Source organism: Lepisosteus platostomus, chromosome 14 (genome assembly GCF_059453375.1).
Source record: "Lepisosteus platostomus isolate fLepPlt1 chromosome 14, fLepPlt1.hap1, whole genome shotgun sequence".
In the NCBI taxonomy this organism is placed as follows: domain Eukaryota; kingdom Metazoa; phylum Chordata; class Actinopteri; order Semionotiformes; family Lepisosteidae; genus Lepisosteus; species Lepisosteus platostomus.
The window spans coordinates 31,940,217-31,954,072 of record NC_142624.1 but is presented as its reverse complement, the minus strand read 5'-3'; the positions used below and the strand labels follow the sequence as shown (position 1 = coordinate 31,954,072).

Below are 13,856 nucleotides of genomic sequence, written 5' to 3'. Positions count from 1 at the left end.
AGTGCTGCAAATGACATTCAGAAAAGAAATGCAAAAAACATCTACTGGAATAACACACCGATTTTGTTACTGGAACCCACATGAAGAGACCATCAAATTTGGAATATATCATTGTCGTTTAGAATAATGAGACTGCACCGATATTTTGGTCTGAATTAAGAGATTCAGAATATTTTTACCAAGTGGAAAAAGAACAACTCCATGTAGATTGAGCAACAAACGACAAGAAACTACAAAGCACAGAATACTGGCTTGAAGCCATCTCACAGAAAAGGACACTGAGAGAGCCTGAACAAAGCAAGAGGAGTGAACGTTAAACTACTGTATGCTCCAAGTACCTTCACAGAATGCTTTATCAAATTGATATTGGGAAATTTGCACAAAATCACTCCTTATTGCAGTTCTTGTACAACTAGCAAAACATGTTTCTCTATACTTCTACTTTTCTTACCCAACACAGTTGGTGTTCGTGGTCTGATCTCAACAACTACGGTATTAACAGATGAAAGAAGTTGCTCTTGGACTGCTGGGAGTTCAGAGAATTCAGACACTGAAAGAGCATAACTAGGATCGTAGGCAATCTTTTGCAATTCTCTGCTATCAGAGCTCCTCGTTCCAATTGCAAAGATCAACACTCCAAGTTCCTTCAGGGCCGCAGCTGGTGCTTCAACGCTGTCACTAGATCTTCCACCAGACAGCACAACAACAATCTGAGGGACACCCTCAGGACGTCTGCTGCCGGCAGATGCAGTAAAGACTCTGTCCTTAACAAACTGAAGGGCTGCCCCAGTGTTCAGTGGCCTTCCTCCTTTGTGTCTAAGGCCTTTCACACTGTTAATGACATCCTCCTTTGTTGAGTATGTATTTAGATAGAAGTTAGCTGCTGGATCATTACTGTATTGGACTACAGCAACCCGATCTTTGTTTTCATCAACTCGGAGCTTCTCCACCACTCTCTGAACAAAGTCCCGCATTACTGGGAATCCATTTCTAGTGGAATCAGAGCCATCCAGCAGAAACACAACATCCCTTCTGACGGCATCGCCCTCAACTGTGAAATGTTCAGAGTAAAAAACAACGTCAAAACACAGAATTTGGGTTGTTCTACTGCATCAGTTATTTGGCACCATCAAGTGCTGCAAATGACATTCAGAAAAGAAATGCAAAAAACATCTACTGGAATAACACACCGATTTTGTTACTGGAACCCACATGAAGAGACCATCAAATTTGGAATATATCATTGTCGTTTAGAATAATGAGACTGCACCGATATTTTGGTCTGAATTAAGAGATTCAGAATATTTTTACCAAGTGGAAAAAGAACAACTCCATGTAGATTGAGCAACAAACGACAAGAAACTACAAAGCACAGAATACTGGCTTGAAGCCATCTCACAGAAAAGGACACTGAGAGAGCCTGAACAAAGCAAGAGGAGTGAACGTTAAACTACTGTATGCTCCAAGTACCTTCACAGAATGCTTTATCAAATTGATATTGGGAAATTTCCACAAAATCACTCCTTATTGCAGTTCTTGTACAACTAGCAAAACATGTTTCTCTATACTTCTACTTTTCTTACCCAACACAGTTGGTGTTCGTGGTCTGATCTCAACAACTACGGTATTAACAGATGAAAGAAGTTGCTCTTGGACTGCTGGGAGGTCAGAGAATTCAGACACTGAAAGAGCATAACTAGGATCGTAGGCAATCTTTTGCAATTCTCTGCTATCAGAGCTCCTCGTTCCAATTGCAAAGATCAACACTCCAAGTTCCTTCAGGGCCGCAGCTGGTGCTTCAACGCTGTCACTAGATTTTCCACCAGCCAGCACAACAACAATCTGAGGGACACCCTCAGGACGTCTGCTGCCGGCAGATGCAGTAAAGACTCTGTCCTTAACAAACTGAAGGGCTGCCCCAGTGTTCAGTGGCCTTCCTCCTTTGTGTCTAAGGCCTTTCACACTGTTAATGACATCCTCCTTTGTTGAGTATGTATTTAGATAGAAGTTAGCTGCTGGATCATTACTGTATTGGACTACAGCAACCCGATCTTTGTTTTCATCAACTCGGAGCTTCTCCACCACTCTCTGAACAAAGTCCCGCATTGCTGGGAATCCATTTCTAGTGGAATCAGAGCCATCCAGCAGAAACACAACATCCCTTCTGACGGCATCGCCCTCAACTGTGAAATGTTCAGAGTAAAAAACAACGTCAAAACACAGAATTTGGGTTGTTCTACTGCATCAGTTATTTGGCACCATCAAGTGCTGCAAATGACATTCAGAAAAGAAATGCAAAAAACATCTACTGGAATAACACACCGATTTTGTTACTGGAACCCACATGAAGAGATCATCAAATTTGCAATATATCATTGTCGTTTAGAATAATGAGACTGCACCGATACTTTGGTCTGAATTAAGAGATTCAGAATATTTTTACCAAGTGGAAAAAGAACAACTCCATGTAGATTGAGCAACAAACGACAAGAAACTACAAAGAACAGAATACTGACTTGAAGCCATCTCACAGAAAAGGACACTGAGAGAGCCTGAACAAAGCAAGAGGAGTGAACGTTAAACTACTGTATGCTCCAAGTACCTTCACAGAATGCTTTATCAAATTGATATTGGGAAATTTCCACAAAATCACTCCTTATTGCAGTTCTTGTACAACTAGCAAAACATATTTCTCTATACTTCTACTTTTCTTACCCAACACAGTTGGTGTTCCTGGTGTGATCCCAACAACTACGGTATTAACAGATGAAAGAAGTTGCTCTTGGACTGCTGGGAGGTCAGAGAATTCAGACACTGAAAGAGCATAACTAGGATCGTAGGCAATCTTTTGCAATTCTCTGCTATCAGAGCTCCTCGTTCCAATTGCAAAGATCAACACTCCAAGTTCCTTCAGGGCCGCAGCTGGTGCTTCAACGCTGTCACTAGATTTTCCACCAGACAGCACAACAACAATCTGAGGGACACCCTCAGGACGTCTGCTGCCGGCAGATGCAGTAAAGACTCTGTCCTTAACAAACTGAAGGGCTGCCCCAGTGTTCAGTGGCCTTCCTCCTTTGTGTCTAAGGCCTTTCACACTGTTAATGACATCCTCCTTTGTTGAGTATGTATTTAGATAGAAGTTAGCTGCTGGATCATTACTGTATTGGACTACAGCAACCCGATCTTTGTTCTCGTCAACTTGGAGCTTCTCTACCACTCTCTGAACAAAGTCCCGCATTGCTGGGAATCCATTTCTAGTGGAATCAGAGCCATCCAGCAGAAACACAACATCCCTTCTGACGGCATCGCCCTCAACTGTGAAATGTTCAGAGTAAAAAACAACGTCAAAACACAGAATTTGGGTTGTTCTACTGCATCAGTTATTTGGCACCATCACGTGCTGCAAATGACATTCAGAAAAGAAATGCAAAAAACATCTACTGGAATAACACACCGATTTTGTTACTGGAACCCACATGAAGAGACCATCAAATTTGGAATATATCATTGTCGTTTAGAATAATGAGACTGCACCGATATTTCGGTCTGAATTAAGAGATTCAGAATATTTTCACCAAGTGGAAAAAGAACAACTCCATGTAGATTGAGCAACAAATGACAAGAAACTACAAAGCACAGAATACTGGCTTGAAGCCATCTCACAGAAAAGGACACTGAGAGAGCCTGAACAAAGCAAGAGGAGTGAACGTTAAACTACTGTATGCTCCAAGTACCTTCACAGAATGCTTTATCAAATTGATATTGGGAAATTTCCACAAAATCACTCCTTATTGCAGTTCTTGTACAACTAGCAAAACATGTTTCTCTATACTTCTACTTTTCTTACCCAACACAGTTGGTGTTCCTGGTGTGATCTCAACAACTACGGTACTAACAGATGAAAGAAGTTGCTCTTGGACTGCTGGGAGGTCAGAGAATTCAGACACTGAAAGAGCATAACTAGGATCGTAGGCAATCTTTTGCAATTCTCTGCTATCAGAGCTCCTCGTTCCAATTGCAAAGATCAACACTCCAAGTTCCTTCAGGGCCGCAGCTGGTGCTTCAACGCTGTCACTAGATTTTCCACCAGACAGCACAACAACAATCTGAGGGACACCCTCAGGACGTCTGCTGCCGGCAGATGCAGTAAAGATTCTGTCCTTAACAAACTGAAGGGCTGCCCCAGTGTTCAGTGGCCTTCCTCCTTTGTGTCTAAGGCCTTTCACACTGTTAATGACATCCTCCTTTGTTGAGTATGTATTTAGATAGAAGTTAGCTGCTGGATCATTACTGTATTGGACTACAGCAACCCGATCTTTGTTTTCATCAACTCGGAGCTTCTCCACCACTCTCTGAACAAAGTCCCGCATTGCTGGGAATCCATTTCTAGTGGAATCAGAGCCATCCAGCAGAAACACAACATCCCTTCTGACGGCATCGCCCTCAACTGTGAAATGTTCAGAGTAAAAAACAACGTCAAAACACAGAATTTGGGTTGTTCTACTGCATCAGTTATTTGGCACCATCAAGTGCTGCAAATGACATTCAGAAAAGAAATGCAAAAAACATCTACTGGAATAACACACCGATTTTGTTACTGGAACCCACATGAAGAGACCATCAAATTTGGAATATATCATTGTCGTTTAGAATAATGAGACTGCACCGATATTTTGGTCTGAATTAAGAGATTCAGAATATTTTTACCAAGTGGAAAAAGAACAACTCCATGTAGATTGAGCAACAAACGACAAGAAACTACAAAGCACAGAATACTGGCTTGAAGCCATCTCACAGAAAAGGACACTGAGAGAGCCTGAACAAAGCAAGAGGAGTGAACGTTAAACTACTGTATGCTCCAAGTACCTTCACAGAATGCTTTATCAAATTGATATTGGGAAATTTGCACAAAATCACTCCTTATTGCAGTTCTTGTACAACTAGCAAAACATGTTTCTCTATACTTCTACTTTTCTTACCCAACACAGTTGGTGTTCGTGGTCTGATCTCAACAACTACGGTATTAACAGATGAAAGAAGTTGCTCTTGGACTGCTGGGAGTTCAGAGAATTCAGACACTGAAAGAGCATAACTAGGATCGTAGGCAATCTTTTGCAATTCTCTGCTATCAGAGCTCCTCGTTCCAATTGCAAAGATCAACACTCCAAGTTCCTTCAGGGCCGCAGCTGGTGCTTCAACGCTGTCACTAGATCTTCCACCAGACAGCACAACAACAATCTGAGGGACACCCTCAGGACGTCTGCTGCCGGCAGATGCAGTAAAGACTCTGTCCTTAACAAACTGAAGGGCTGCCCCAGTGTTCAGTGGCCTTCCTCCTTTGTGTCTAAGGCCTTTCACACTGTTAATGACATCCTCCTTTGTTGAGTATGTATTTAGATAGAAGTTAGCTGCTGGATCATTACTGTATTGGACTACAGCAACCCGATCTTTGTTTTCATCAACTCGGAGCTTCTCCACCACTCTCTGAACAAAGTCCCGCATTGCTGGGAATCCATTTCTAGTGGAATCAGAGCCATCCAGCAGAAACACAACATCCCTTCTGACGGCATCGCCCTCAACTGTGAAATGTTCAGAGTAAAAAACAACGTCAAAACACAGAATTTGGGTTGTTCTACTGCATCAGTTATTTGGCACCATCAAGTGCTGCAAATGACATTCAGAAAAGAAATGCAAAAAACATCTACTGGAATAACACACCGATTTTGTTACTGGAACCCACATGAAGAGATCATCAAATTTGCAATATATCATTGTCGTTTAGAATAATGAGACTGCACCGATACTTTGGTCTGAATTAAGAGATTCAGAATATTTTTACCAAGTGGAAAAAGAACAACTCCATGTAGATTGAGCAACAAACGACAAGAAACTACAAAGAACAGAATACTGACTTGAAGCCATCTCACAGAAAAGGACACTGAGAGAGCCTGAACAAAGCAAGAGGAGTGAACGTTAAACTACTGTATGCTCCAAGTACCTTCACAGAATGCTTTATCAAATTGATATTGGGAAATTTCCACAAAATCACTCCTTATTGCAGTTCTTGTACAACTAGCAAAACATATTTCTCTATACTTCTACTTTTCTTACCCAACACAGTTGGTGTTCCTGGTGTGATCCCAACAACTACGGTATTAACAGATGAAAGAAGTTGCTCTTGGACTGCTGGGAGGTCAGAGAATTCAGACACTGAAAGAGCATAACTAGGATCGTAGGCAATCTTTTGCAATTCTCTGCTATCAGAGCTCCTCGTTCCAATTGCAAAGATCAACACTCCAAGTTCCTTCAGGGCCGCAGCTGGTGCTTCAACGCTGTCACTAGATTTTCCACCAGACAGCACAACAACAATCTGAGGGACACCCTCAGGACGTCTGCTGCCGGCAGATGCAGTAAAGACTCTGTCCTTAACAAACTGAAGGGCTGCCCCAGTGTACAGTGGCCTTCCTCCTTTGTGTCTAAGGCCTTTCACACTGTTAATGACATCCTCCTTTGTTGAGTATGTATTTAGATAGAAGTTAGCTGCTGGATCATTACTGTATTGGACTACAGCAACCCGATCTTTGTTCTCGTCAACTTGGAGCTTCTCTACCACTCTCTGAACAAAGTCCCGCATTGCTGGGAATCCATTTCTAGTGGAATCAGAGCCATCCAGCAGAAACACAACATCCCTTCTGACGGCATCGCCCTCAACTGTGAAATGTTCAGAGTAAAAAACAACGTCAAAACACAGAATTTGGGTTGTTCTACTGCATCAGTTATTTGGCACCATCAAGTGCTGCAAATGACATTCAGAAAAGAAATGCAAAAAACATCTACTGGAATAACACACCGATTTTGTTACTGGAACCCACATGAAGAGACCATCAAATTTGGAATATATCATTGTCGTTTAGAATAATGAGACTGCACCGATATTTCGGTCTGAATTAAGAGATTCAGAATATTTTCACCAAGTGGAAAAAGAACAACTCCATGTAGATTGAGCAACAAACGACAAGAAACTACAAAGCACAGAATACTGGCTTGAAGCCATCTCACAGAAAAGGACACTGAGAGAGCCTGAACAAAGCAAGAGGAGTGAACGTTAAACTACTGTATGCTCCAAGTACCTTCACAGAATGCTTTATCAAATTGATATTGGGAAATTTCCACAAAATCACTCCTTATTGCAGTTCTTGTACAACTAGCAAAACATGTTTCTCTATACTTCTACTTTTCTTACCCAACACAGTTGGTGTTTGTGGTCTGATCTCAACAACTACGGTATTAACAGATGAAAGAAGTTGCTCTTGGACTGCTGGGAGGTCAGAGAATTCAGACACTGAAAGAGCATAACTAGGATCGTAGGCAATCTTTTGCAATTCTCTGCTATCAGAGCTCCTCGTTCCAATTGCAAAGATCAACACTCCAAGTTCCTTCAGGGCCGCAGCTGGTGCTTCAACGCTGTCACTAGATTTTCCACCAGACAGCACAACAACAATCTGAGGGACACCCTCAGGACGTCTGCTGCCGGCAGATGCAGTAAAGACTCTGTCCTTAACAAACTGAAGGGCTGCCCCAGTGTTCAGTGGCCTTCCTCCTTTGTGTCTAAGGCCTTTCACACTGTTAATGACATCCTCCTTTGTTGAGTATGTATTTAGATAAAAGTTAGCTGCTGGATCATTACTGTATTGGACTACAGCAACCCGATCTTTGTTTTCATCAACTCGGAGCTTCTCCACCACTCTCTGAACAAAGTCCCGCATTGCTGGGAATCCATTTCTAGTGGAATCAGAGCCATCCAGCAGAAACACAACATCCCTTCTGACGGCATCGCCCTCAACTGTGAAATGTTCAGAGTAAAAAACAACGTCAAAACACAGAATTTGGGTTGTTCTACTGCATCAGTTATTTGGCACCATCAAGTGCTGCAAATGACATTCAGAAAAGAAATGCAAAAAACATCTACTGGAATAACACACCGATTTTGTTACTGGAACCCACATGAAGAGACCATCAAATTTGCAATATATCATTGTCGTTAAGAATAATGAGACTGCACCGATACTTTGGTCTGAATTAAGAGATTCAGAATATTTTTACCAAGTGGAAAAAGAACAACTCCATGTAGATTGAGCAACAAACGACAAGAAACTACAAAGAACAGAATACTGACTTGAAGCCATCTCACAGAAAAGGACACTGAGAGAGCCTGAACAAAGCAAGAGGAGTGAACGTTAAACTACTGTATGCTCCAAGTACCTTCACAGAATGCTTTATCAAATTGATATTGGGAAATTTCCACAAAATCACTCCTTATTGCAGTTCTTGTACAACTAGCAAAACATATTTCTCTATACTTCTACTTTTCTTACCCAACACAGTTGGTGTTCCTGGTGTGATCCCAACAACTACGGTATTAACAGATGAAAGAAGTTGCTCTTGGACTGCTGGGAGGTCAGAGAATTCAGACACTGAAAGAGCATAACTAGGATCGTAGGCAATCTTTTGCAATTCTCTGCTATCAGAGCTCCTCGTTCCAATTGCAAAGATCAACACTCCAAGTTCCTTCAGGGCCGCAGCTGGTGCTTCAACGCTGTCACTAGATTTTCCACCAGCCAGCACAACAACAATCTGAGGGACACCCTCAGGACGTCTGCTGCCGGCAGATGCAGTAAAGACTCTGTCCTTAACAAACTGAAGGGCTGCCCCAGTGTACAGTGGCCTTCCTCCTTTGTGTCTAAGGCCTTTCACACTGTTAATGACATCCTCCTTTGTTGAGTATGTATTTAGATAGAAGTTAGCTGCTGGATCATTACTGTATTGGACTACAGCAACCCGATCTTTGTTCTCGTCAACTTGGAGCTTCTCTACCACTCTCTGAACAAAGTCCCGCATTGCTGGGAATCCATTTCTAGTGGAATCAGAGCCATCCAGCAGAAACACAACATCCCTTCTGACGGCATCGCCCTCAACTGTGAAATGTTCAGAGTAAAAAACAACGTCAAAACACAGAATTTGGGTTGTTCTACTGCATCAGTTATTTGGCACCATCAAGTGCTGCAAATGACATTCAGAAAAGAAATGCAAAAAACATCTACTGGAATAACACACCGATTTTGTTACTGGAACCCACATGAAGAGACCATCAAATTTGGAATATATCATTGTCGTTTAGAATAATGAGACTGCACCGATATTTCGGTCTGAATTAAGAGATTCAGAATATTTTCACCAAGTGGAAAAAGAACAACTCCATGTAGATTGAGCAACAAACGACAAGAAACTACAAAGCACAGAATACTGGCTTGAAGCCATCTCACAGAAAAGGACACTGAGAGAGCCTGAACAAAGCAAGAGGAGTGAACGTTAAACTACTGTATGCTCCAAGTACCTTCACAGAATGCTTTATCAAATTGATATTGGGAAATTTCCACAAAATCACTCCTTATTGCAGTTCTTGTACAACTAGCAAAACATGTTTCTCTATACTTCTACTTTTCTTACCCAACACAGTTGGTGTTCCTGGTGTGATCTCAACAACTACGGTATTAACAGATGAAAGAAGTTGCTCTTGGACTGCTGGGAGGTCAGAGAATTCAGACACTGAAAGAGCATAACTAGGATCGTAGGCAATCTTTTGCAATTCTCTGCTATCAGAGCTCCTCGTTCCAATTGCAAAGATCAACACTCCAAGTTCCTTCAGGGCCGCAGCTGGTGCTTCAACGCTGTCACTAGATCTTCCACCAGACAGCACAACAACAATCTGAGGGACACCCTCAGGACGTCTGCTGCCGGCAGATGCAGTAAAGACTCTGTCCTTAACAAACTGAAGGGCTGCCCCAGTGTTCAGTGGCCTTCCTCCTTTGTGTCTAAGGCCTTTCACACTGTTAATGACATCCTCCTTTGTTGAGTATGTATTTAGATAGAAGTTAGCTGCTGGATCATTACTGTATTGGACTACAGCAACCCGATCTTTGTTTTCATCAACTCGGAGCTTCTCTACCACTCTCTGAACAAAGTCCCGCATTGCTGGGAATCCATTTCTAGTGGAATCAGAGCCATCCAGCAGAAAAACAACATCCCTTCTGACGGCATCGCCCTCAACTGTGAAATGTTCAGAGTAAAAAACAACGTCAAAACACAGAATTTGGGTTGTTCTACTGCATCAGTTATTTGGCACCATCAAGTGCTGCAAATGACATTCAGAAAAGAAATGCAAAAAACATTACTGGAATAACACACCGATTTTGTTACTGGAACCCACATGAAGAGACCATCAAATTTGCAATATATCATTGTCGTTTAGAATAATGAGACTGCACCGATACTTTGGTCTGAATTAAGAGATTCAGAATATTTTCACCAAGTGGAAAAAGAACAACTCCATGTAGATTGAGCAACAAACGACAAGAAACTACAAAGAACAGAATACTGACTTGAAGCCATCTCACAGAAAAGGACACTGAGAGAGCTTGAACAAAGCAAGAGGAGTGAACGTTGAACTACTGTATGCTCCAAGTACCTTCACAGAATGCTTTATCAAATTGATATTGGGAAATTTCCACAAAATCACTCCTTATTGCAGTTCTTGTACAACTAGCAAAACATGTTTCTCTATACTTCTACTTTTCTTACCCAACACAGTTGGTGCTCCTGGTGTGATCTCAACAACTACGGTATTAACAGATGAAAGAAGTTGCTCTTGGACTGCTGGGAGGTCAGAGAATTCAGACACTGAAAGAGCATAACTAGGATCGTAGGCAATCTTTTGCAATTCTCTGCTATCAGAGCTCCTCGTTCCAATTGCAAAGATCAACACTCCAAGTTCCTTCAGGGCCGCAGCTGGTGCTTCAACGCTGTCACTAGATTTTCCACCAGACAGCACAACAACAATCTGAGGGACACCCTCAGGACGTCTGCTGCCGGCAGATGCAGTAAAGACTCTGTCCTTAACAAACTGAAGGGCTGCCCCAGTGTTCAGTGGCCTTCCTCCTTTGTGTCTAAGGCCTTTCACACTGTTAATGACATCCTCCTTTGTTGAGTATGTATTTAGATAGAAGTTAGCTGCTGGATCATTACTGTATTGGACTACAGCAACCCGATCTTTGTTCTCGTCAACTTGGAGCTTCTCTACCACTCTCTGAACAAAGTCCCGCATTGCTGGGAATCCATTTCTAGTGGAATCAGAGCCATCCAGCAGAAACACAACATCCCTTCTGACGGCATCGCCCTCAACTGTGAAATGTTCAGAGTAAAAAACAACGTCAAAACACAGAATTTGGGTTGTTCTACTGCATCAGTTATTTGGCACCATCAAGTGCTGCAAATGACATTCAGAAAAGAAATGCAAAAAACATCTACTGGAATAACACACCGATTTTGTTACTGGAACCCACATGAAGAGACCATCAAATTTGGAATATATCATTGTCGTTTAGAATAATGAGACTGCACCGATATTTCGGTCTGAATTAAGAGATTCAGAATATTTTCACCAAGTGGAAAAAGAACAACTCCATGTAGATTGAGCAACAAACGACAAGAAACTACAAAGCACAGAATACTGGCTTGAAGCCATCTCACAGAAAAGGACACTGAGAGAGCCTGAACAAAGCAAGAGGAGTGAACGTTAAACTACTGTATGCTCCAAGTACCTTCACAGAATGCTTTATCAAATTGATATTGGGAAATTTCCACAAAATCACTCCTTATTGCAGTTCTTGTACAACTAGCAAAACATGTTTCTCTATACTTCTACTTTTCTTACCCAACACAGTTGGTGTTCCTGGTGTGATCTCAACAACTACGGTATTAACAGATGAAAGAAGTTGCTCTTGGACTGCTGGGAGGTCAGAGAATTCAGACACTGAAAGAGCATAACTAGGATCGTAGGCAATCTTTTGCAATTCTCTGCTATCAGAGCTCCTCGTTCCAATTGCAAAGATCAACACTCCAAGTTCCTTCAGGGCCGCAGCTGGTGCTTCAACGCTGTCACTAGATCTTCCACCAGACAGCACAACAACAATCTGAGGGACACCCTCAGGACGTCTGCTGCCGGCAGATGCAGTAAAGACTCTGTCCTTAACAAACTGAAGGGCTGCCCCAGTGTTCAGTGGCCTTCCTCCTTTGTGTCTAAGGCCTTTCACACTGTTAATGACATCCTCCTTTGTTGAGTATGTATTTAGATAGAAGTTAGCTGCTGGATCATTACTGTATTGGACTACAGCAACCCGATCTTTGTTTTCATCAACTCGGAGCTTCTCTACCACTCTCTGAACAAAGTCCCGCATTGCTGGGAATCCATTTCTAGTGGAATCAGAGCCATCCAGCAGAAACACAACATCCCTTCTGACGGCATCGCCCTCAACTGTGAAATGTTCAGAGTAAAAAACAACGTCAAAACACAGAACTTGGGTTGTTCTACTGCATCAGTTATTTGGCACCATCAAGTGCTGCAAATGACATTCAGAAAAGAAATGCAAAAAACATTACTGGAATAACACACCGATTTTGTTACTGGAACCCACATGAAGAGACCATCAAATTTGCAATATATCATTGTCGTTTAGAATAATGAGACTGCACCGATACTTTGGTCTGAATTAAGAGATTCAGAATATTTTCACCAAGTGGAAAAAGAACAACTCCATGTAGATTGAGCAACAAACGACAAGAAACTACAAAGAACAGAATACTGACTTGAAGCCATCTCACAGAAAAGGACACTGAGAGAGCCTGAACAAAGCAAGAGGAGTGAACGTTGAACTACTGTATGCTCCAAGTACCTTCACAGAATGCTTTATCAAATTGATATTGGGAAATTTCCACAAAATCACTCCTTATTGCAGTTCTTGTACAACTAGCAAAACATGTTTCTCTATACTTCTACTTTTCTTACCCAACACAGTTGGTGTTCCTGGTGTGATCTCAACAACTACGGTATTAACAGATGAAAGAAGTTGCTCTTGGACTGCTGGGAGGTCAGAGAATTCAGACACTGAAAGAGCATAACTAGGATCGTAGGCAATCTTTTGCAATTCTCTGCTATCAGAGCTCCTCGTTCCAATTGCAAAGATCAACACTCCAAGTTCCTTCAGGGCCGCAGCTGGTGCTTCAACGCTGTCACTAGATCTTCCACCAGACAGCACAACAACAATCTGAGGGACACCCTCAGGACGTCTACTGCCGGCAGATGCAGTAAAGACTCTGTCCTTAACAAACTGAAGGGCTGCCCCAGTGTTCAGTGGCCTTCCTCCTTTGTGTCTAAGGCCTTTCACACTGTTAATGACATCCTCCTTTGTTGAGTATGTATTTAGATAGAAGTTAGCTGCTGGATCATTACTGTATTGGACTACAGCAACCCGATCTTTGTTTTCATCAACTCGGAGCTTCTCCACCACTCTCTGAACAAAGTCCCGCATTGCTGGGAATCCATTTCTAGTGGAATCAGAGCCATCCAGCAGAAAAACAACATCCCTTCTGACGGCATCGCCCTCAACTGTGAAATGTTCAGAGTAAAAAACAACGTCAAAACACAGAATTTGGGTTGTTCTACTGCATCAGTTATTTGGCACCATCAAGTGCTGCAAATGACATTCAGAAAAGAAATGCAAAAAACATCTACTGGAATAACACACCAATTTTGTTACTTGAACCTACATGAAGAGACCATCAAATTTGGAATATATCATTGTCGTTTAGAATAATGAGACTGCACCGATATTTTGGTCTGAATTAAGAGATTCAGAATATTTTCACCAAGTGGAAAAAGAACAACTCCATGTAGATTGAGTACCAAACGACAAGAAACTACAAAGAACAGAATACTGACTTGAAGCCATCTCACAGAAAAG

At 42.0% G+C, this 13,856-nt stretch overlaps 1 protein-coding gene across 1 annotated transcript in view; it reads right to left on the bottom strand.

Moving 5' to 3' along the window:
- LOC148649270 (uncharacterized) overlaps positions 1–13,856 on the bottom strand; it is a 128,362-nt gene that overhangs the window by 74,451 nt on the left and 40,055 nt on the right. Inside the window, exons 21-32 of the mRNA XM_088605690.1 lie at positions 12,902–13,501; positions 11,771–12,370; positions 10,639–11,238; positions 9,508–10,107; positions 8,376–8,975; positions 7,244–7,843; positions 6,112–6,711; positions 4,980–5,579; positions 3,848–4,447; positions 2,716–3,315; positions 1,584–2,183; positions 452–1,051 (exon numbers count right to left, since the gene is read on the bottom strand). Coding sequence (XP_088461816.1) covers positions 452–1,051; positions 1,584–2,183; positions 2,716–3,315; positions 3,848–4,447; positions 4,980–5,579; positions 6,112–6,711; positions 7,244–7,843; positions 8,376–8,975; positions 9,508–10,107; positions 10,639–11,238; positions 11,771–12,370; positions 12,902–13,501 — 7,200 coding nt within the window. The remainder of the gene's footprint in view (positions 1–451; positions 1,052–1,583; positions 2,184–2,715; positions 3,316–3,847; positions 4,448–4,979; positions 5,580–6,111; positions 6,712–7,243; positions 7,844–8,375; positions 8,976–9,507; positions 10,108–10,638; positions 11,239–11,770; positions 12,371–12,901; positions 13,502–13,856) is intronic.